This window comes from Mustela erminea, chromosome 11 (genome assembly GCF_009829155.1).
Source record: "Mustela erminea isolate mMusErm1 chromosome 11, mMusErm1.Pri, whole genome shotgun sequence".
NCBI classification, from domain to species: Eukaryota; Metazoa; Chordata; class Mammalia; order Carnivora; family Mustelidae; genus Mustela; species Mustela erminea.
The window spans coordinates 69,587,477-69,609,210 of NC_045624.1; the positions used below are offsets into that span (position 1 = coordinate 69,587,477).

Consider the following 21,734-nt stretch of genomic DNA (forward strand, 5'->3'; position numbering starts at 1 on the left):
GAAAAAAAAAAAGTTATTCTTTATTGGAATAAAGTTCTAAATGATCCAAATTTCAGAGGAGTGTATAAGCATGAATATTTATGTAACACATTACCATTTAAAAACAGTTTTTTCTCCTTTCAAAGCTTCCTAATTGAGCTATAAAAATTCATGCTAGCCTAGAATTAGGCATCCATGTTAAGTGCCCAGAAGTGCCATATTAACACTTTAATCAAGTTTGGGAGCTGGGACTGAGGTGGCAAATTTTCTCTCCCCTACTCCTAAGAAATCAATTTTCTAATTCTTTTTGTAAGTATTCTTATTTCCACATAATTCCTTGCTAATAGTCACAAACTACCTTTTAACTTTGGGGCCATATTTGAAAGAATTTGGAGGGGGGAAGTATTTAGGAGTTGAAGAAATCAAATTCATAATGTCTCCCATCTAGCCATAAGCAACTTTTATGGGCAGGTAAACAATGAAGCAAACATTTACTTTATTATAGCAACAACTATTGTAGGGGACAAGGGCAGACCACCATTCATTAATTTTAAATTACATTAGCAAAATTATTTTGAGTTATAGCCATCAGAACCTAGCAGATTTAGGAAAAACTCTTTACCTCCCTATCCCCACTTCCTAAATTTACGTTGGGAAGGAGAGCCTATACCACAAAGAGAGTTATTAACAGAGTTACCTTTTTACCTGATAAATTTATCTCCATAATAGGGTAACCTTTGTTTTCCAAACATTTTCTCTCACCTTCCTGCTACTGCTTTTCTCCTATTTGTATCCCTAGATCCCTAACCCTCTCCTTGCTCAGAATATCATATAAACCTCTTATTGCCTGTCTTTGGAATTTCACATCTGTGAGGATTCCCCCATGTACAATATTAAATTTTATTTTCTCCTCAATCTCTCTCATGTAAATGTAATTCTTAGTTGAGCTAGAAGAACCTTGGACAGAAGAAACTTTCCTCCTCCCCAACAGTATAAATTTTGACTCCATTTTAATGCCAGAAATGATCTTCTTATGGAAAAGAAAAACAAAACTTACTACAGAAGAATTTAAAATTAATGCACTCCTCTATTTCACTAAAGTGTAGGGATTGGATTGGATTTTCAGAATCCCTGTCAATAATGAATTGGTTCTAAACAGATATGAGGGAATTCAGACTGTCTTTCTGTAGACAGTCTGTGTGGAAACCACAGCTCAAGATTTCACCTCCACCACAGGGAGTGGCAGAGAACTCAGTGTGTTTCAAATAGTTAGGCCTTTACCTTGCCTCTGCAGAGAAGATCGTCTTCTGACCCCAATAAAGAACATTCAATAAAATAAACAGCAGTGAATGTAGATGGCAAAACTCACCTGGCTTAGGAATACAGATCATTGCTTTTACCAACAAACCATAACTTTTATGGCCAGTTTATGACAGTGATAAAGGCCCCAGTGATGTGAGTGAGCACATAGCCTTTACTTTTCTAAGCTCTTCCATGAAATCTACTTATTGTTCAGAACAGAGATTGAGAAATTTTATACCAATGATCAGCTGCATATATGCTTTAATGTACTAATAAATAATATTTATTCCTACCCTTGCAACCAGTTCTTAAAGAATCTTCTCTGCCCAAACTTCTGGAAACACTCATCATCAGCTGATCGAACTAACCAGGAATGGGCACCTTACTCACTTTTGACCAATTTTTTTTTTTTAAAGATTTTATTTATTTATTTGACAGAGAGAAATCACAAGTACACTGAGAGGCAGGCAGAGAGAGAGAGAGGAGGAAGCAGACTCCCTGCTGAGCAGAGAGCCCGATGCGGGACTCGATCCCAGGACCCTGAGATTATGACCTGAGCCGAAGGCAGCGGCTTAACCCACTGAGCCACCCAGGCGCCCCACTTTTGACCAATTTTTGACCAAGATTTTCTCTTCCAGGGAAGTAGGATTAGGAAACTGCCCGAGACACATTATTATAGGGCTCAAGCCAAGCGGTCAGAGAGACCTAGGGCTAAAACTTTCATGGGACAGTTGTATATGTGCGTATGTTCACCTGTTGTTAGTATATGCCTAGGAACAGAAGCATATGTGTACATTTCAGCTTTAGTAGATATTGTAAAATCATTATCCAAGGTGGCTATACTAATTTACACATCCATCAGTAGCATTTCAGAGTTCTCACTGCTTCACACCCAATTCTCTATCAACACTTGGCATTGTATGTGTATGTACATAGCCATTTTGAAGAAGGCAGAGTAGTATCTCACTATGGTTTTTATTTGCATAATTCTGATATCAAATGATGTTGAGCAACATTTCAAATAGGTATTAGGCATTTGGATATCCTCTTTCGTGAAGAGCTTTTCAAGTTTTTGCCCATTTTTAAATTGAGTTGACTATCTTTTCCTTTTTAATTTGTAGGAATTCTTTATGTATTCCCCATATTAGTCCTTTGTCAGATACATGTTTTGCAATTATCATATTCCGATAGTGACTTGTCTTTACGCTTTACTAATGATGTTGCTTAATGAACAGGAGTCTTTCAGTTTTAATGTAGTATAATTATCAAATTTTCCTTTTTTGGCTGATGATTTTTTATGTCCTATTTGGGAAATCCTTTCTAACCCAAAGATGCATATATTTGTCTTAGGGTTTTATTTCACCTTTCATTTTAGGCCTCAAACTGATTTTGGGTAAGAAGGAGGTAGGGGTAGTTGTTTTTATCATATGAATATAAATTGAAAGAGTGTCATTTATTGAAAAAATAACTGAAATATTGAAAAATTCCTCCATTGTGCTATAGAGTCACCTTTGCATAAGTGAAGTGACAATATATAATGTACGAAGTTGGGGTCTGTTGATACAGAATTACCACAAAGCAAATTAAGAAGTCTCAAATCAGTTGCAGGAAAAAAAATTACAGAAAGCACAAATGAATTTTAAGGGAACCACCAGACTGATCATCCTGAAATTTGGGTCTTAAACAATGTGATTCTTGGCTCATGATTTAAATCACTTTAATGTTATGTAGGGCTCTGAAACCATTACATTAAGTCTGTAAGAATAAAAGGAACCAAATATTGAAGATATAAACATTTGACAATCTCAGCTGACCATGGGATTATGGTTAATAATAGACAAGGTGATAAACTTGTTTTTTTAGACTCTGGCTACAAAGTCTTCCTGAGTCAATAAACTAAGGCAAACTGAAATAAGACAACTTGGGTACATCTGTGACACAGTCTTGGCCCAATTTTAGAAATCAAGAGTAGTGAGCCCATTGTGTGCATTTGTGTGCAATAAAACAAAAATATTAGGTGATTGCCTCCTACATAACAACTGATAATATTTTCTACCACTGAACAATTTATTGAAAATGTTTTCTCTCACAGATATATATAACTAATCTACACTATGGGGAAAAAACAAGTCAGCAAGCAAAGTAATTAAATATTATGTCTGTCAAAGTGTCTAACAGTGCTGCACAAATAAAACTACATTGTGTACTTCATTTTGCCTTTTGTACTTTGAATGTATCAGTATGATAATTCAATACAGTTCTTGAGGAAAAATGCTATTAAAATAAAATGACTATCAACTTGACTAAATTCGCCTTGAATATAGGCAGCACAGAGCCTTTTAAAATGTACAACACCAATATTTTCTAGGCAATGAAAATTAAACCTATCGTCTTTAATCTAAAATGATGTTTTAGAAATGTCAAATATATCTTGAAAATTGGAATATTAAAAGGGCAGCCTATGCAAAGTGCCCATTTGGAAACTTAGCTCTACTGTAGGTTCAGATATTCAAAGAGAACAACAACAACAACGCAAAGTTGCTGATTAGCTGACATTCAGGAAGGAATCATTTAACAGAATGAGGTCTTAATAACACAACAGAGTTGCTGGAAGAGTGAAAATCTTGGAGTGAAATGCTAGAGAGCCTCATCTCTGGGATCACACCTCATCACTCAGGTTGTTGGGATTGTGCCTACCTTGAGGAATTTTTTCTACTTCCTGTACACGCCAAGTCACAAGAATTTCACTCATCTATGGCTCATAAACCACTTCCTGCAGAAAGAAACCAGCTTGGTGGGTGGTTGGGGAGAACTATGCAACTTACAACCTCTTCCTCTCCTTCTTCTTTCCTTTTGCTGCCCTCCCCTTTTGCTTGGGGCATTACATAAATCCTCCAATTTCTTTCTTCTCAGTGAATTCTACTGCATAGTTATTTCACCTTGATCAATCTCTCTCTGTGAATATATATTCTATATTTGCTCACTCTCTTTCTTTGTAATTGAAGTCTAACGGAACAATGGAGCATGCGTATGAGCAAAAGAGATATGTGAAATATACATATTTATTGTTTCCTACCACCCCATTCATGTGTAACATTTGTCATACCCCAGGAACACAGAATTCCAGCGGACCCATAATGCGTGGGAGTTCAGAAAATGCCAAGTGAATATAAGATAACTGTGTCAAGTCTGTGACTGAGTAAGTGTGGGTACGGACAGCCCAAAAGGGCCACATGTTCTTGAACCAGCACTTCTTCTGCAGAAAGAAAAAATATCCAAGGAGCTCTATCATATTCTTACTTATTCATCTGACTCCCTTGTATTAGCCAGTTACATTGAAAATCATAACATGAAAGGAAAGGAAAAGGTAGAGCAACCCATTCACTCCTTTTCTTTTCAGTCCCTCCTAACTCATCAGTAAGCTGAAGGTAATGTGTTGGTAGAGTAAAAAGACACAGGGCATATCAAGACATAGAATAAAAACAGCTGAGTTTGGGCACCTGGAAGGCTCAGAGGGTTAAGCCTCTGCCTTTGGCTCAGGTCATGATCTCAGGGTCCTGGGATCAAGCCCCCCCCACCTCCCACCCGAAGCCCCACATCAGGCTCTCTGCTCAGCAGGGAGCCTGCTTCCCCCTATCTCTCTGCCTGACTCTCTGCCTACTTGTGATCTCTCTCTCTCTCTCTCTCTCTCTCTCTCTGTCAAATAAGTAAATAAAATAATCTTTAAAAAAAAATCAGTTGAGTTAGTTTTGTGCAGTACTTCTACAAAATAAATATTTGTATTTCAGCTATGAAATCCAAATTGTGTGATTTTCGTGATTTCACACGAGCTAAAGGTTTGCATTTAAAATTTATATGTTTGAGTTTAAAACTCTGTCATTGCACAATGTAAAGATGAAGGATGAATTATTTTAAATTTTCATTTTATTTTTTTAAATAGAAGGGCATTAAATAACAAAGAAAACATGATGATAAATTGGCTAGTGGTAGACACTGGGACAAAAGAGAAAAGCTTTATTTTTTAGTACCTTTATCTGCACAATTTTCCCGCTCGTTGAATAAAGGGTACAGCACTTTTGTTTGGCACGGGGCCCCCAAATCATGCAGCTGGCTCTGCTGAAGACTTTTCAGTTGCAATTGTGTGCCTTATTTTTACTAATTTTGGCTAAGAGGATCACATAAGTACTAGCACCATATTCCTGAGTTATGGAAAGGGAAGATCAAGTTTGTGGCTCTTTGAAAATTCCTTAAAAATTTTCTTGGCTCTTCCAAAAAGTTTTGAGTAAAACTAATACCTTCTCAAACACAATAACCAAAATAGTTTTTTAAAAATTCTATTTCTTCTTTAATGATACTGCTTTATTTTATCATGAGGATTACAATTTTTTTTTCCTACTCATTTTCATGGAAAAGATCTAGTATTTCAGCTGTACTATGGGCTACATAGACTTTGGCCAACATAGGAGCCACAATAACCACATGTTTTCTAGGGCTGGGTTGTATACCTTACCATCATCTCTCTCTATAAGAAATGTGTTTTAATTGCCAAATAATTAACTTACAAACTTTTTCCCCATAGCCTGTTTGCAAATCAAGAGCTATCTCGTTTTGGTTTACATTTTCCTATGGTTCAAAGATGATGATAGATAGATATACTAAATTTGCTTAAAGATGGGAAAATTTGTTAACGTTTATTTTAGAGCTTGGAGAGTTATTGTCCTTTGGATTAGCCAATCAGGAAGAGGCAGGACCTATGAACAGGAAGCAGAATAGAGGGGGGAAAGGTTTCAAATTTTGTACCAAGATTCAAACATTTCCTACTCATTTTCTTGCTTCTGTAATGACTACTAGGGATATGTATTTTAAGTCATTTTTAATCACTCCTTTCTTTAGTCATTCAGTCATTCAAACCCTCAGAGATTAGGCATTCTCTACAAAATTCTCCTATGAGAACAGAGAAAAATTTCAAAGTCCTATTTATCTCCAAGAATTTTATTCATCTTCATTGAGTATGAAGAGTCAGGCATTTTAACTTGAAAAGAAAAAGAAAATAATAAAAATAAATGATAAATGATAAAATAGAAAAAATTCCCTGTAGTCTTTATGTCAGTTGTGGTCACGTTTAATAATTATTCTTGTGTGTATTAAAATCCAACTTTTCCAATTCATCTTTTGAATGCCTAATCTTCTCAATTGCTACCATCCTAATTTGAAACTGGCAACACTAGCCATAAACAATTGCGTGTATTTGGACTTTTAGGTCATAAGCTCAATATAAACCAATTTTTCCTGTCTTGAGTTCTATTCTTGCTATATTTTGTTACCCTTCCCCTCCTTGGCTATATTCTAAGATTTCCCTATCATGTAAGGGAAGTAGTTTATAAGAGGACAAGTACACATGTAATTTAATTGGTCTGTTTAGGTAAACTTAACATTATGTTTTTTTAAATTACACTTATATGAGAAAGCCTTCTTTCAGTAAGATGATTTTTCTGACATTTTTGTTTATAGAACATGTGTACTTTTTACAAAAGAAGGGACCGTCACAGATTGAAAATTTAAAAGGGAAGTCTTGCCATCATTTCTCTTATTGAACCTCTAGTGTTTGTTTGCAAAACATGTCCCTGATGCAATCTTCATTTAATTCCATAGCTTTTAAAGAATGGTGGTTTATTTTATTTTTATGAAGACTGTTGTTCTTCTCTCAAGACGTTCTTGGGTTAAGTTTATTTCCCAGGTTAATTAGTTTTATTAAAAATTGTTTTTGTGGGGCACCTGGGTGGCTCAGTGGTTAAGCCTCCTCCTTCAGCTCAGGTCATGATCTCAGGGTCCTGGGATCAAGTCCCACATCAGGCTCTCTGCTCAGCGGGAAGCTTGCTTCCCCCCACCTCTCTGCCTACGTGTGATCTCTCTCTCTGTAAATAAATAAATAAATCTTTAAAATAAATTGTTTTTGTGTGCAACCTTAGACTTAAGTGTCACTACTATAGTCAATGTTCATACTGGGAAACTATGAGGGAACCACTGAAATTATCAGAGACTGCATTCTCAGAAATCTCCAGTTTGGAGATTATTCCACTGTCATATAGCAGCAACAACAACCGCAAACACCCAGTGGTTTTAAAACGTTTACTGCGTATCAGATTAAAAATAACAATTGTTATTTCCTTTACACTTCAGGATAATCCTGTGAGATACAATTCTAGGGCTAACTGGTAATTCCAGTACCACCCCACCCTTGCCAAAGGGCTTTTAAACGCTTACGTTGGCACATTAACATGTGTAAATATTATTTCCATATTCTTTTTGTACATTAAAAAGTCTAAGTGGGAGAGAGTTTAGGGTTCCTCGGGTCCTCAACAGCTAAGAGCACTGCCTGGTTATTTCCAGAAACGCAGCCAACCCACTAACAGGTAACTAATTCTTTTAGTGCCTCTGGAAACCTATTCATTTATTGACCGCCGCATTCCCCCAGCAGTCTTAAGCCACCGGACCTGGTTTCCTCTACTGCACCCAGCACAAATTTGTTACCCCCTTCCTTCCCTTCTGTGGGTCTCAGATTACCTATGAGTGAGATCAGAAACTTGGAAGAAGTTTTCCTGGACTTTCCCTGAACTGACTCTAGAGGTCAGAGGAAGTAAGAGAAGGAATCAGGAAAAATGAGTCAACTATCCTCCCAAGGTCTAAGAAGGCAGACCTACGGCGTTAAATTCGGGGTGGGGGTGTGGGAGGTGCACAGGGTGGGGTGGGGGAGTTGGGGAGGGGGTGTAGAGGCAACAAAGTGAGAGTAAGCTACAGGGAGACTTCAGGCCACGCAGCGGCGTCTCCTCCGACTTCCAGACCCTGAGTCGGAGACCGCACAACGCCCGGCCCTCTCCGGAAGCCCCGCCCGCTCCGGGAGCCTAGTTCACGCCGCGCTCCTGCCTCACTAACTGCGTCGACGATGAACTACATTTCCCAGAATGACATTCAAGCAGCCTCGCAAGGCGTCTGGTGTCTGAGTGACGCCATCAGCCGGCGCGATGTTTAGACTCCAGTGATGTCGTGGCGCTTTGGGGGAAGAGCTTGGTGTTTCTCTGGGCCCTGGTACTGAAGACGCCGTCCGGGGGACCCCTGGCCCTTTCCTGTCCATCCCTCCATCTGCTTTTTTCTTCCCTACTCTGGCAGGATGAGGCGTGCAGGCCTGGGTAAGAGGAGGGCTGAGGTTCGAAGTTCGGGGGCCCCGGAACCGGCCGTGCTGGGCGCGGGGACGCGGAAAGAAATCAGACCAGTTCTTATGTCACTGGAACCTGGGCTAGAAAGCAGGATGTATGGAGGGGTCTTTGGAGGCGGAGCCAAGTAGACACACACCATTTGTATCAGATCCTAGGGGTTTCCTTTAGTTTGGTTCAGCCCGAAGTTTGCATGGCACATTTATAGAAGGAGAGTAGTGGAGGACTGGGGGTGGGGTATGTACAGTGCCAGCTGAACTACCAAGTTTTCTTGTATTATCGACTGTCAGAGAGTGATTATGAAACCTGCTGAGTTCCCCAAGTCTGGCTTTGGTTTCTTGTACTCCACTCGTCCTGGGATGTTAGTTTTTTCAGAAGCGAAATTTGAAGAATGAATGTTGCATGCGAAGCACGCTAATAACAATCATATTAATCTAGTAACAGTGAGTTACAAAGGTAAATGTACCTGTCGTTATTGTTAAAGGCCGTAGTATGTAACATCAGGGTCAAAGTCCATTAAAACCCAGAACATTTTTTTTTTTTTAATCTGAGTCTTTTTCCAGTGTGAAAACTTAAGAAACAGTTTCACCAAGCACAAGGACTTTTAAGGGGCCATTATAACGGACAGCTAATAAAACAGCATATTCTGGGTTTTGAAGCTCTCTATTAAGAGAGTATTTAAAAAAAAAAAAAAACAAAACACCGTTAAATCAGCGTGCAGCATACCTGAAAATACGTAGAGTATTTGAAAAAAACGTAATGTTACCTTTTTCAGTGGTTACAATAAAATGGAAAAAGGAATAAAAAATATTTTCAAAAATGTCAGGTATTTAAAGTTGCCAGTAACTTTATACTTGTTAATTGATTAAAAAATTGTAGTGTGAGAATGAGCTTTTTTTTTTTTTCCAAAGATTTTATTTATTTATCTGACAGAGATCACAAGTAGGCAGAGAGGCAGGCAGAGAGAGAGGAAGGGCAACAGGCTCCCCGCTGAGCAGAGAGCCCGATGTGGGGCTCGATCCCAGGACCCTGAGATCATGACCTGAGCTGAAGGCAGAGGCTTCAACCCACTGAGCCACCCAGGCGCCCCTGTGAGAAAGAGCTTTTGAAAAATACAGCTTTTTATGAATATGTGGATCCTAGAAAGTTGGCCAGGTAAATTGTAGAGAAAAAAAATAGCTAATATTGAGCAGTTTAATTTTATATGCCTCGAATGTTATTTCTTTTTATCATTATTAATGATAACAGACATTTATTGTGTATTTGAGTAAGTTCTAAGTATACAGTTGATTGTGGCCCTGTTTGTGCTCCCACAGCTTGCAGTCTGGTTGGTGAGTAGGAACATGTACAAAGATAAATTATAGTACAAGGTGACAGCTGTAGATCCAACGAGGAGATAATTTATAGAGCTAGTGTCTCAGGGATTCCAGAGATAGAGCACTGCTTACTTTGTAGAAACATAAGAACTTGAACTAGAGCTTGATCATTGGAGGGTGAGAGAGGCACGTTCCAGTTGGAAGCAAGACTCTCCTACTCCTCCTCGTATCCCTGAAAAGTTGTAGGATAGGATTAAGCATGGTGTGTATATGGGATTATTATTAAGCCAGTGTGATTGAGATAGGAAACATGGAACCAGAACCCCACTGAGGAGATAACTTTGAGTGCCAGGCCATGTAGTTTCGATCTCATCAATAGGTCCTTTGGCTCCCTTGAATGTTTTTGTGCAGCAGTGTGCCATGATAAATTGCAGAAAAGGGACTTGAAAAGTTGTGGTTCTCAGCCTTGACTGTATAGTAGAATCACCTGGAGAGCTTTTAAGGCACTGATACCTGGACTGCAGCCCAGACTAATTATATTAAATCTCTAGGATAGAATGTTTTCCCATCCCCCAACTTCCTGAAGCTTCCTTGTAGTTGAGTGGAAGGATGCTTACTTAAGTGTCTATTATCATTTACGTTGGTATGATGTGATTCTTTTTATTCTGGATTTTTTTTTTTTAAGTATCAGATTGAATTGACCTGGAATTTTAAACTTGGGATAAATAATGAAGCTGATAGGTATTCATGTGGCACACTTCCCATGAATCTCTAAATGATTTGGCTCAGTTAGGGTAGAAACTACCCTAAAGAAGTAGCATTTGTCTAAATAGACATGGGCTGAGGGTGATTTTTGGCATTCACTAGCTTTCCTACAACTTCTCATGCTATATTTAGAGTTTTATGAATAGTGTATCAGCAATGGAGGGAGAATTTGAGGACTGTACCTCTTTCTCCCAGAACATACTTGTTTAACATTTTGTTGTGGTTTTTGTAGTGGTGGAAATTGTGTAAGTGTCTGCTGCATTTAGTCATTAGGTACAGGGAATATAGAAGAAGTACGAGACATTGTCTCTGCCTTCAAAGAAGTTTATGATTTCCTTCTTGGCAAAGGCAGGCGCATTCAAAGTTGACTAAAAGTGAAGTCAGATTGTATTAATTAATTTATGAGTGTTTTTTGAGTGTGCCTTACTGTGCATTGTGTGTGTGTGTGAGAGTACACTTTGTAGGGGATATACAACCATGAGTGAAACAGATTTAGTTTCTACCCGTATAGTATTCTCTAGAGTATAATACTAGTGTTGGTGTAGTAAGAATTGTAAGAATTCAGAGGGAGTTTTGCCTTTGAAAGAAAGTGAGGTTTGTGCCGTATCTTGAAAGAGCTTCCTATTTACACCCCAACCATCCTTCAGCTACCAACACTGTTACTTCCTGTCCTTCCATCTTTCACTGTGTCTCTGGCTTCATCTACTCTGAGTTTACAGAGACCTAGTCTCTCTGTCACCCCTTTCCTGCATTTCTCCACTGAAACTGCTTCTGTCCCTGTCCAGTTGTAGTCCCCACATTCCATATATTCAGCTTCTCTTTTGGCAAGCAAGCTCAGCCTCCTGGGGCTCTTTTCTTCAGCCCTGATGCTGTAAACCTCTCGATCAAACTCTTGATCAGTCCAACCATCCAGATTCTCCCAGGCTAACTCTGGTTGATGAGCTCTTCTTCAGAAAAATCACACATCCGGGAGGATTGACACCACCACAGTATGTTGCCTCAGCCAGGATCATTTTATCCCCCTAGGACTTGTGTAGTCCTAGTCATTTTCCCCCATTATTCTCTTTACTGATTTTTCCAAATGATACCCTTCCTTAAAGACAGTCTTATTTCTTCCTTTACTGAGAAAATTGACGGTATCAATTGTTTTAAAAAAAAAACAAACTGGTGAAGCAACACCCTGCTTTCCTGTCGCAGTGCTCTAGCACATTTGCATACAGATTCACTCTCCAAGGCTCATGCCACCTGTTTGATTGCCTGATGAATACCAAGTACTTTATTGGGCAGTCGCTGGGACTGGGTAGTCTCAGTGCAGTTCCCTAGAAGATAGGCTCCCAACAGTAGTACCCAGAAAGAAAAATGGATCTGATGCATAGGAGTTTTGGAAATATTTGTGGAATGTGTGTCCCTCTTAACTCTCAGCTAGTGCTCTCCATAAGTAATTCCAGCTCTCTTCTATTTAAAAGGAAGAGATGCCAGTAAAGGATTACCCCCGCCACCCCTGCCCCGCCCTGCCATGGGCTCCCTCCTGCTATGTTTATCCTCTTTCTCCCTTTTCCTTCATCGCCAGGCTTCTTCAGTGGACAGTTGATGCTACTACTTTTAGATCCTTTTTAAAATTTGTAGTTCTGTGGAGCAGGGAATGTCTCCCGAATATCCTTGTATATCAGTGCCTATTAACGTCTTGTAGACAATCAATAAACAATCAGTAAATAAGTATAAGAATGAATTGAACATTCCTTGCTTAAAAGAGGGCATTAGAATTGTTCTGATCTCTGTTTGGTTATTAATCTTTAAAATTTCTTTGAAGTGTGAATATTATAGACATACGTGGTCTGCAACGCCCTCCAGGGGTCTTTTTTGGTTCTTTCCTATCAAGGTTTCAAAAGTGGCTTGTTTTTGCTACAACTCTACTGTGATTCTGATCCTTGCAGGTGAAGGAGTACCTCCTGGCAACTATGGGAACTATGGCTATGCTAACAGTGGCTACAGTGCCTGTGAAGAGGAAAACGAGAGACTCACTGAAAGTCTGAGAAGCAAAGTAACTGCTATAAAATCTGTAAGTATTTAACAGATGTTAAATACTTTCAAATTTATGTATTTATGTACGTACATATTATAAACTATTATTGTTGGCATCATACTAAGGAATTCAGTGACCCAAGTTGTGTATTATGCAGAAAGGTCAAAATGCAGTCAAAATATAAACATGATTTAAATAGAAGATTAGAAAATGTGGCCAATCAAAACATATGGTACATTTGTTTATTTTTTTTTAACTTCTACTTTTTTGGTGTGTGGGTGCATTTACAGTACTGTATGTTGTCTGTAGTAATGTCTCAGAGCAGTCCATCTTCCGGCCCCACGCAGTTCTTTTCCTGACTTTTCTTCTTCTTGTATTCTAAGCTACACATCTCAGTGTTTCATGTTTCTACCTTTGTACCCCAGGTCAGTCAACTGAGTTTAGTACTTCTTTCTTTCTGTCTCTTCTTTTTTATTTCTGATACTATCCCTTGGTTTTCTTGGCTGAACTACTGAGAGAGCCTCTTACCCTGTTTGTTTCTCATTTATTGCACTGTCTGTTCTGAGCTATGTACTGTCGCCACAGTCACCTTATCTTTTTGGGCTGTTCTTTAAATTGTATGAATACATTATATGTTAATTAAAAAAAAAATGCATCATATGCTCCCAGAAGTCTCCAGTGTCTCCATATGTAAGAATGGAATTCACGCTCTGGAGCTTGATCAAATAGGTCCTTCAGAGATTGTCCACAACTTTTCAGACCTTATGTCCCACACTTTTCGAATGTGTATATGTCTTCTGCAAGAGAGCTATAGTACTCTGTGTGTGTGTGTGCTGGCTGTCACTTGCACTCCATACCTTTGATCCTGCTATTCCTTTGCCTTAGCGCTGTCCCATCCCTCCTTATCTGCACTAAATTTGCCCATAGTAAAGGCTCCTCTTCACTGCACTCCTTCCTTCTTAGAAGCTTTACCTGATTACCACAGCAAAAGTCACTTTTCCCCATGTGATCATAAGACCATTTGTACCATTTCTCTAACATAGGGAACTGCATTGGAATTATTGGTACATAAAAGAAATTTACCAGAATGTAGGGTTTTTCTATTGCCTTTACTTTTGTCTTTTATATACACCTAGGCATAATTTCTTATTAGTGGTACTGAGCTTAATATGTATTAAATAAAGGAATTAACAAAAAGGTGATCTTAACAGCATATGTGATTGATTCTGTATTACATTAAATGTACTCTACACTAATAGAACATTCAGTAGAAGCTCATGTTGCCAAAACTTAGTCTTTGGAAGACAGAATGGTATTGAGCCTGAAGACTATTATCTGAAACAAGTATTGTTTTCAAAGTCATATTAAATCAAAAGGAGTTGATCAATGAACTAAGTAATATTGTATAATGTTACAATTTAGAAAATCAATACTTAGAGAGAATTAAGAATTAAATGTTTTTTGGGTTTTTTGTTTTGTTTTGTTTCTTAAACTCCAGTTGATAATTTAGGCTCCTTGTTAGAAAAAGCTTTTTCCCTCCTGGAAATTTCTTTCTTTGGCATGAATGACAGTTGTAGAAAGTTGTTAGGTGATTTGGGATATTTAGTTTTATAGTTGTTTTTTTACCTCTGAATTGCTAAATTTGGAAAAAAGCTCATGTTCTGATCTATAGAATTCTAGTATGGTTTTGTATCAGAATCACCCCATATGCTTTCCATACAAGATAAGTTGAAAATAATATTTGCAGCAGTTTGCCAAGATTTTCATTTGTTGCTTGTACTTTATCCAAATATCTTGGAAGTGAAGCCTTTGATGAATTTTCATATAAAGTATTAAATACGTTTTGGCCTGAATAGCAGCCATAACCACATAAATAGTATTTCTTTTAGGTTCAGCCTCTTTCTGCATAGCTCAGAATGGAGGTAACAAAACTTGTCTTTTTTTTTTTTTTTTCCAATTTTTACCATATTTTATTTTTAAGGTTTTTTGAAGATTTTTATTTATTTATTTGCAAAGAGAGAGAGCACGAGTGCATGCACGCACAAGCAGGGGGAGCGCCTTGCAGAAGGAGAGGGAGAAGCAGGCTCCCCTCTGAGCAGAGAGCCTGACATGGGACTCAATTATAGGACCCTCAGATCATGACTTGAGCTTAACCAACTGAGCCACCCAGGCGCCCTTATTATCATATTTTAAAGAAAAATAACCTGTAGAATATAAATAAATAGCCAGTTTAGGTATATATTGAAAGTAATGTCCCATTTCATTAAAAAAATATTAAATACTTAATGTAGATTTGAATTGGTAATATGGGTACTTGTATATATCTTTTAAAACGTAAAGAAGAAAATACACAGATAAATGCTGTTGTTTAAATACAAAGAAAGGAAGAAAAAAGCATGCAAGGCCAAGAGAATCAGAGAGAAGTATGTACCAAAATTAAAAGATGGAATTAAGTATTAAGATGAAATCAAAATGAAGAACAGGGAGACAATAGCCATAGTTGAGAAGGAGTAGAAATTCTAAATTTCCTTTTCATGTCAGTGGAAAAAAATATCAGAAGAAAGTTTATGTATTTTATATTTTCAGAAGACAGTTTTATTTGAGAAAAAGTATGTTTAGAGTGGTATTATTTTTACTTTATAACACTTAAATACCTTTATATGAGTAATAACATATGTGCTTTTTTTAAATAGCTCTCCATTGAAATAGGCCATGAGGTTAAACATCAAAATAAATTATTAGCTGAAATGGTGAGTAGTTCTGACTTTAAATTGAAATTTGATCTAATATTCTCAATTTTAGTCTCTTAATCAGTAATAATACCATTTTAACTTTTATCCATTTTGAAATTAGAGATTGTAAGTCCTGGATTCCTGCCCTTTTGTATCTCATTGCTTTGAAATAACTAATAAGTTTATTTATTTTCCCATTTTTCATCTTGCCTAACACAAATGGGAGGAGGAGGTAGAAGCCATTGTAACTTTCATCTTATATTTAGAAACACTGTTGAAGACTCAGGACAAATGACTATTTTGAGTGTTCTTAGAAATCCTAATGAATACAGACTACCAAGTAATCAAAAAGCTCCTCATATTCAATCATCTGAATGTCTTTGACTTAATGTGAGCCTATTTCTTTTGCTTAATCTCCTCAGGATCACTCCTGAACAAATAAGATTTGAACATAGTAACATCCCAGAGCCTTTCATCTCAAGTCTCAGTGAGCTCAGCAACATACACCTTTTCTTGTAGCATCTCTTTCCATTCTTGAATGCTTATTTTGGATGTTACTTCTCTGGACCTTCCCTAGTCTAGTCTCTCCACTTGCTTTTAAAATTGTATTATTAAAAAATGAGGATGGCATTAAAAAATAAATATGGCATTGAGAGCAATGTTTGTATGGAGGTTGTACATTAGAATTACCGGGGGACCTTTCTGGAAATTTTTATGCCTGGTTCCCAATTTAAATATACTGATAAGAGAATTTCAGGGGCGAGGGATTTACACAAACTTATTATGAAAAAAGGGAGTGTCCCAGGTCATTGTGATACATAACCCTGGTGAAGAACTATAGATCTAAAGTGCTTGAACTCCATAAAACTTGAGCTGTGCAAAGGCTATCTATCATATAGCTTTACATCTTAGGATATTGAGATTTCTATGAAAGTGGAGTATTTCTAATCCACACCTAGACCTCTCATCTTTAGGACTTAATATGGTAGTTTTCCCCATCCATATTTGTACTCTTAACCACATTTTACCACTTCTACATGATTTCTCTTAACTTTTAATAGACTCTACTGTACTTCAAGGTCAGCTATCTAAATAAAAAGATCTTAAAAATAAAGTACATTTAACTGCTAACCATATTAAATTTTGGATGAATTATTGTACTGACTTACTGAAAGCAGCTAACCATTTGACCTTGGAGAGCAGTGCCCCAACAAAAACAGAAAACACCTGTGTGATAATAGACAAACTACATACCTTTATTGTTAATGTTTTTTTAATTCACATGATTGGGAAAAGACCTAAATAGTTTGGGATTTTGAATTACTCTGGTCCTGAAAGAAATGTTTATTGGGTAATGAAAGAGCTTTTTATTCATTGAGAGAATTACTTTGTTTTGCACAGAGTAATCAGACTTGATTACCCAAGTTACAAACAGGTTCCTGAATTGATTAAACACTAAAAGTATCATTAAAAATGTATTCTAATAACAGTATATTCAATTATTTAAATGTGCATATGTAGAATATTAGAATCGAGCTATTATGTTTTCCTTTTCTCCTCACAGGATTCACAATTTGATTCTACAACTGGATTTCTAGGTAAAACTATGGGAAAACTGAAGATTTTATCTAGAGGGAGCCAAACAAAGCTGCTGTGCTATATGATGCTATTTTCATTGTTTGTCTTTTTTGTCATTTATTGGATTATTAAACTGAGGTGATGCAAGTAAGTGTGAGTTTGGAATTTGTTCCAACTTAACGCTTCGGAGTGCCACTTTGGTAAAAAATCAGCATCAGAACATTTCTAATTTTCAAATATTACGACTTTTTCCATGGAGGATTACTGAATTTTATTTGTTTATAAATCACATTACATAAACAGTGCTCTTTGAATACTGTTGCTTAATAATTCATTTTTTGCCCCTATTTTCAGGGGTATTGAGATGGCCCGAAGTCACTTTAGCCCTAACAATTTTTTTCCTGTTGTTCGTTGTCAGATTAAATAGCCATACAATACTGTGCTGTTAGCATAAATGTAGGTTTATGTTCCATGTGAATAAACTTAGTGGGAGAATAACAGAATTCCTGGAGAGCCTGTTGCTCTCCTCTACTCTTGAGGTAGTGAACTAGTTTGTGAGGGAATGGTGTATGTGTTTTCCCGAATTACCATCAATCCTGATAATGTACTGCCCTTTCTTCCTCTATTTGGTTAAAATTGTAGGCTGATTTCCTTTTACCTACAGGTTTCCTCAAAAATTTTGATGACATGACTCCTCTTTCCCCTCTGCCTAATGACCTCATCTTTTACCAAAGCTTGTTATTTTGGCACATTTCTTCTAGGGCTCAAAACAAATGTATACCAGTCTAGTTGTTGTTTTATATTAACTTTATACATACTGTTGACTTGGCTTATAATAGTTTAATGATTTTAGCTACTTAGATAGGCCCTTCAGTTATCATTTGTGACACAATAATGTGAAGCTAAAGTAATTGCTAAGCTCTGAATGGAAATAAAATTAACTGCCTCTGCTTTATTATGTGTTCAAAATAGATATTGAAAGTACTCGGGCATTGAACTTGGGGTTAAGTGTTGTTGCTTTAATCCAGTATATTTGTTTATGGAAAGAAAAACAAAGATGGATAAAAAGAAATATTAAGATGTTCTTAAATACTCTGTATTGCTACTATTTGGAATTTGCCTATTTATGGGCTCAAAAAATAAAATTTTTAATGAAATGTATTGTCTTTGTTGCCCCTTTGTTCAAGTCTCTCTTTTTTTTCAAACATAGACTCTAAGAAATGGTCCTGAAAACAGGTCCCCCCAAAAATCTGGCAAAGATAATATATTTGTATTATTTCAGAACTTGTTTCAAACAAATGAGATAAATAATGACTACAGTTTCCAAAAAATCTCTTTAATTCCCTATACTTTTAGTTGTAGTCTCTTATTTTTGATTTTGCAGAGAGTGAATGAATGCTCTTTTGCTCATCCCTAATTAATTATCAGTTCAGGTCTTGTCTTTGGCTGTGTTTGTCGTCATCACCTGGGCCTCTGTTTGACAGAAACTCCAGAACGAAGAAGGGTTAAGTGACTTCACATATAAGAAACAGCTTCTCCCCCCAAAAAAACCAAAGAAATAGGCCAAAGGTCCTGTGATACGATGTGAGAGACACTGATTTGAGTTAGATGACCTGAGTTCAAGTCCCCATTCCTTCCCTTGCTCAATGTTTTTGGACCTGTTTTTCCATTAAATCACCTATTTTATAGGATTGTTGTCAGAGGTAGGTAATTTATTGAAAATACATGACACGTAATCACTTAATAAATACTAGTTCTCCCTATCATTAGCATACACATCAGAAAAGGGACTTATTTTAAGAGTAAGACATAAGGTGGTTTCAGGCTTCGGGGTGATGCTGTGACTTCCAGAAATGCCTCTGCATTAGAGATTGGTTCAGTTTTCAAGAATTATTTAACTGTGTATGCTGGGCCAATTATGTGACATCAGAGCTTGGGAAGACTCATTGTCAATAATAAAAATTGCAAAAGTTAAGAGCAGAAAGCCAAAGAAAAAATGACTAGAAGATAGAAACACAAGAGAATCAACTATCGTTAATGAGATCAAAGCCTTGGGAAAACCAGCCATGGCAAGTGAAGGATAGATCTCAAGGTCAAGTTTTGGCTGTTAGATGACAATTTGTGTAAAGTATTAAAACACTGTTTCAGTGTTGGATATTATTGAGGTGAGACTTTCAGGGAAAGGGGTTTGAAGTGCTACGAGAGTGATTCTATCACTGCACTGTCCAGCATTTCTTCTATTATGATTCTTTTTTTAGAACTGCCTAAGATCGCTAACCAGCATTTCCTATTACTCCCTCATCACTGCCTTGGCTGAGATTCCTGGCAGGAATCCTGAGATTCCTGCTCCTCTGGAAGGGCCTGTCCCTGCCCCATCAGAGAGTCTTCTGGCAGCATCTTTCCTTCTCCTGCTTGGGGGACCCCTGGTAAAAAGTGCTCCCAGAAACAAAATTTGGGGGAAACATCAAATATGGAAAAGCTCTAACCCTTTATAATCCTGTTTTAATCCTTTATGCCTGTTGAACAGGCAACATACCCACATTATAGTTTTTATTCAAACAACAAAAGACTGGCATATATTTGGGTGATGGGTGATACACTGGTGAAGAAAATTCAGGAAACAGTTTATGAAACTCCCAAATGTCCAGATTTTTCTGCAAAGTATCTACTCCATTTCACCATGAGTTAGTCCTTAGAAGTGCTGACACACTTGCAAATGATAGGAAGTGTAACTTTACCTGCATCACCCCCTCTGGACACAAGGTGTAGGTCTCTACAATGAGCAAAAGGAGAATTATACACATTACTGTAGAATTTAAATTAGCATGGAAATTAATTCATGGATACTCCCTGATTAGAGAATAGCTATTAAACCTAAAACAAATATGCATCATCTTAAACATCAGAATTCTGGAAGAGAAAACCCCAGCACCTGCACCCATAGAGAGCTGCTGGTTCTAAAAAATAAACTATTGTCCTAATTTTTCAATGCTTTCAAATTTCAAATTACATGTATTGAATTTGCTTCCTTGTAGAGAGTGTGAGAAAAGTGCTCGATAATTTGGGTACATTCAGTCAGTAAATAACTTCATCAGGCTATAGTGATGAATAACCTTTGACTAAATATTTACTGGGAAGCAGAATAGCATCGTAGCTAAGACTGAAACCTAGGCAGTCACCCTGCCTGAGCATAAATCCTGGTTCCCACTCATGCTGTGAGCCTGGGCTAATGGCCTCTCCACCTCAGTTACTGTATTTGTAAAACAGCAGTAACAGTTGTGGGTAGGCAGTGGTAACACAGCGTTACCGTGCTACTGAAGTGCCATTCCTTGTAAAGAAGTTAGAGTGGGTTCCTGGGACTCAGTGGTAGTTCTGGGGTCAGGCGGGACACTTAGGAACCTAATCGGTGTCCCTCCCCCACATGTTGCTGAAACTGTTTTGGCCACTTTCTCCCTGCAGCCTACCCCCCTCCCCCAACACCACCATCCTGCTAGGGCTCAGGGCAGCTCTTTCTTTGTCTTCCCTCTGCTAGCCAGAGGTTCCCAGTTTCTGGAATTTAGTTCATTAAGTTTCTTTACAGCCTCAGCCATTTGATGGCATTAAAAAACAAACAAACAAACCAACAAAAACCCTGTGATTTTTTCCAGTGTATCTAGCTTATTTGAGTTCTTAGAATGAAAGCAACAGACATCAACTTGGAAAGCAGAAATGTGAAGAGAGAAACTTAGAAAGTTTTCTACCTGTAGAGCTTTGAGAAACAGTTGGTAAACATTCTGTTTTCTTTTACTTTTTCTACAGTTAATATTTTTAAATTCTAGTTTGAAAGTTACTGAATTACTGGATGAGGCATGGGGCACAAATAATTTTCCTTTTAACTTACAAAGTACCAACCAGTCGTTCTCAAGGTAAATATTGTTATAGTATATGATAGGGTCTTCTTCTGGAGTATGTATTTTGTTCTATCCAATTTTTTGTCCTTGCACTGGTACCATGCTTTTTAATTCTTGGACTTTTGTAGTGTTTTAATAGCTAATAGATACCTATTCACTCTTTCTGATGAACTTCATTATACAATAATATGTTAATAAAGCATAGGTGATTTTGATAATTAATTAATCTTTTATAATATCCTCTGAAAAAATCTCTAAAATGTTTCCCTAATTGGAAGGTTGGGTTTTGACCCCAAGCAAATTTCTCTTTTCTTTTCGTTATATGTTAATATTTAATAGTATAGTGGCAAACCAGCTTTCCGGGGCTAGGAGTACGAATTATAGTAATATCTTTCTCTTTGATGTAAATATTCCCACCACACTTGATTTCAAGCTACTTTTGGGACATCACTGGACACAGAGTTGTGAAAATATACATACAGTTGACTCTCATGAGCTGCTACAAGCTAGCACTAGTGTACCAGCTATATTGATGATAAATATTCTTTTAAAAGAATTAGTAGGGGGTGCCTGAGTGGCTCAGCCAGTTAAGCCTCTGCCTTTGGCACAGGTCATGATCTCAGAGTCCTGGGATTGAGCCCTGCATCGGGCTCTCTTCTCAGGGGGGAGCCTGCTTCAGCATCTCTCTCTGCCTGCTGCTCTGCCTACTTGTGATCTCTCTCTCTCTCTCTCTCTGTGTGTGTGTGTGTGTGTGTGTCAAATAAATAAATAAATAAATAAATCTTAAAAAATATAAAAGAAGTGGTAGTTTGGGGCACTTGGGTGTCTCAGTCAGCTAAGCATCCAATTCTAAATTTCAGCTCAGATCATGAACTCAGGGTTGTGAGATTGAGCCCCAAATGGGCTCCACACCGGAGGTGGAGCCTGCTTAAGATTCT

At 37.5% G+C, this 21,734-nt stretch overlaps 1 protein-coding gene across 1 annotated transcript; it reads left to right on the plus strand.

Annotated features, from left to right (window-relative positions):
• The first annotated feature begins 8,283 nt into the window (after positions 1-8,283).
• BET1 (Bet1 golgi vesicular membrane trafficking protein) lies at positions 8,284-18,063 on the plus strand. Its single transcript, XM_032305344.1, has 4 exons — positions 8,284-8,468; positions 12,508-12,632; positions 15,290-15,346; positions 16,893-18,063. Exons 1-4 carry the CDS (start codon positions 8,450-8,452, stop codon positions 17,046-17,048), a joined length of 357 nt encoding a protein of 118 aa, XP_032161235.1. The 5' UTR covers positions 8,284-8,449; the 3' UTR covers positions 17,049-18,063.
• Positions 18,064-21,734: the final 3,671 nt, after the last annotated feature.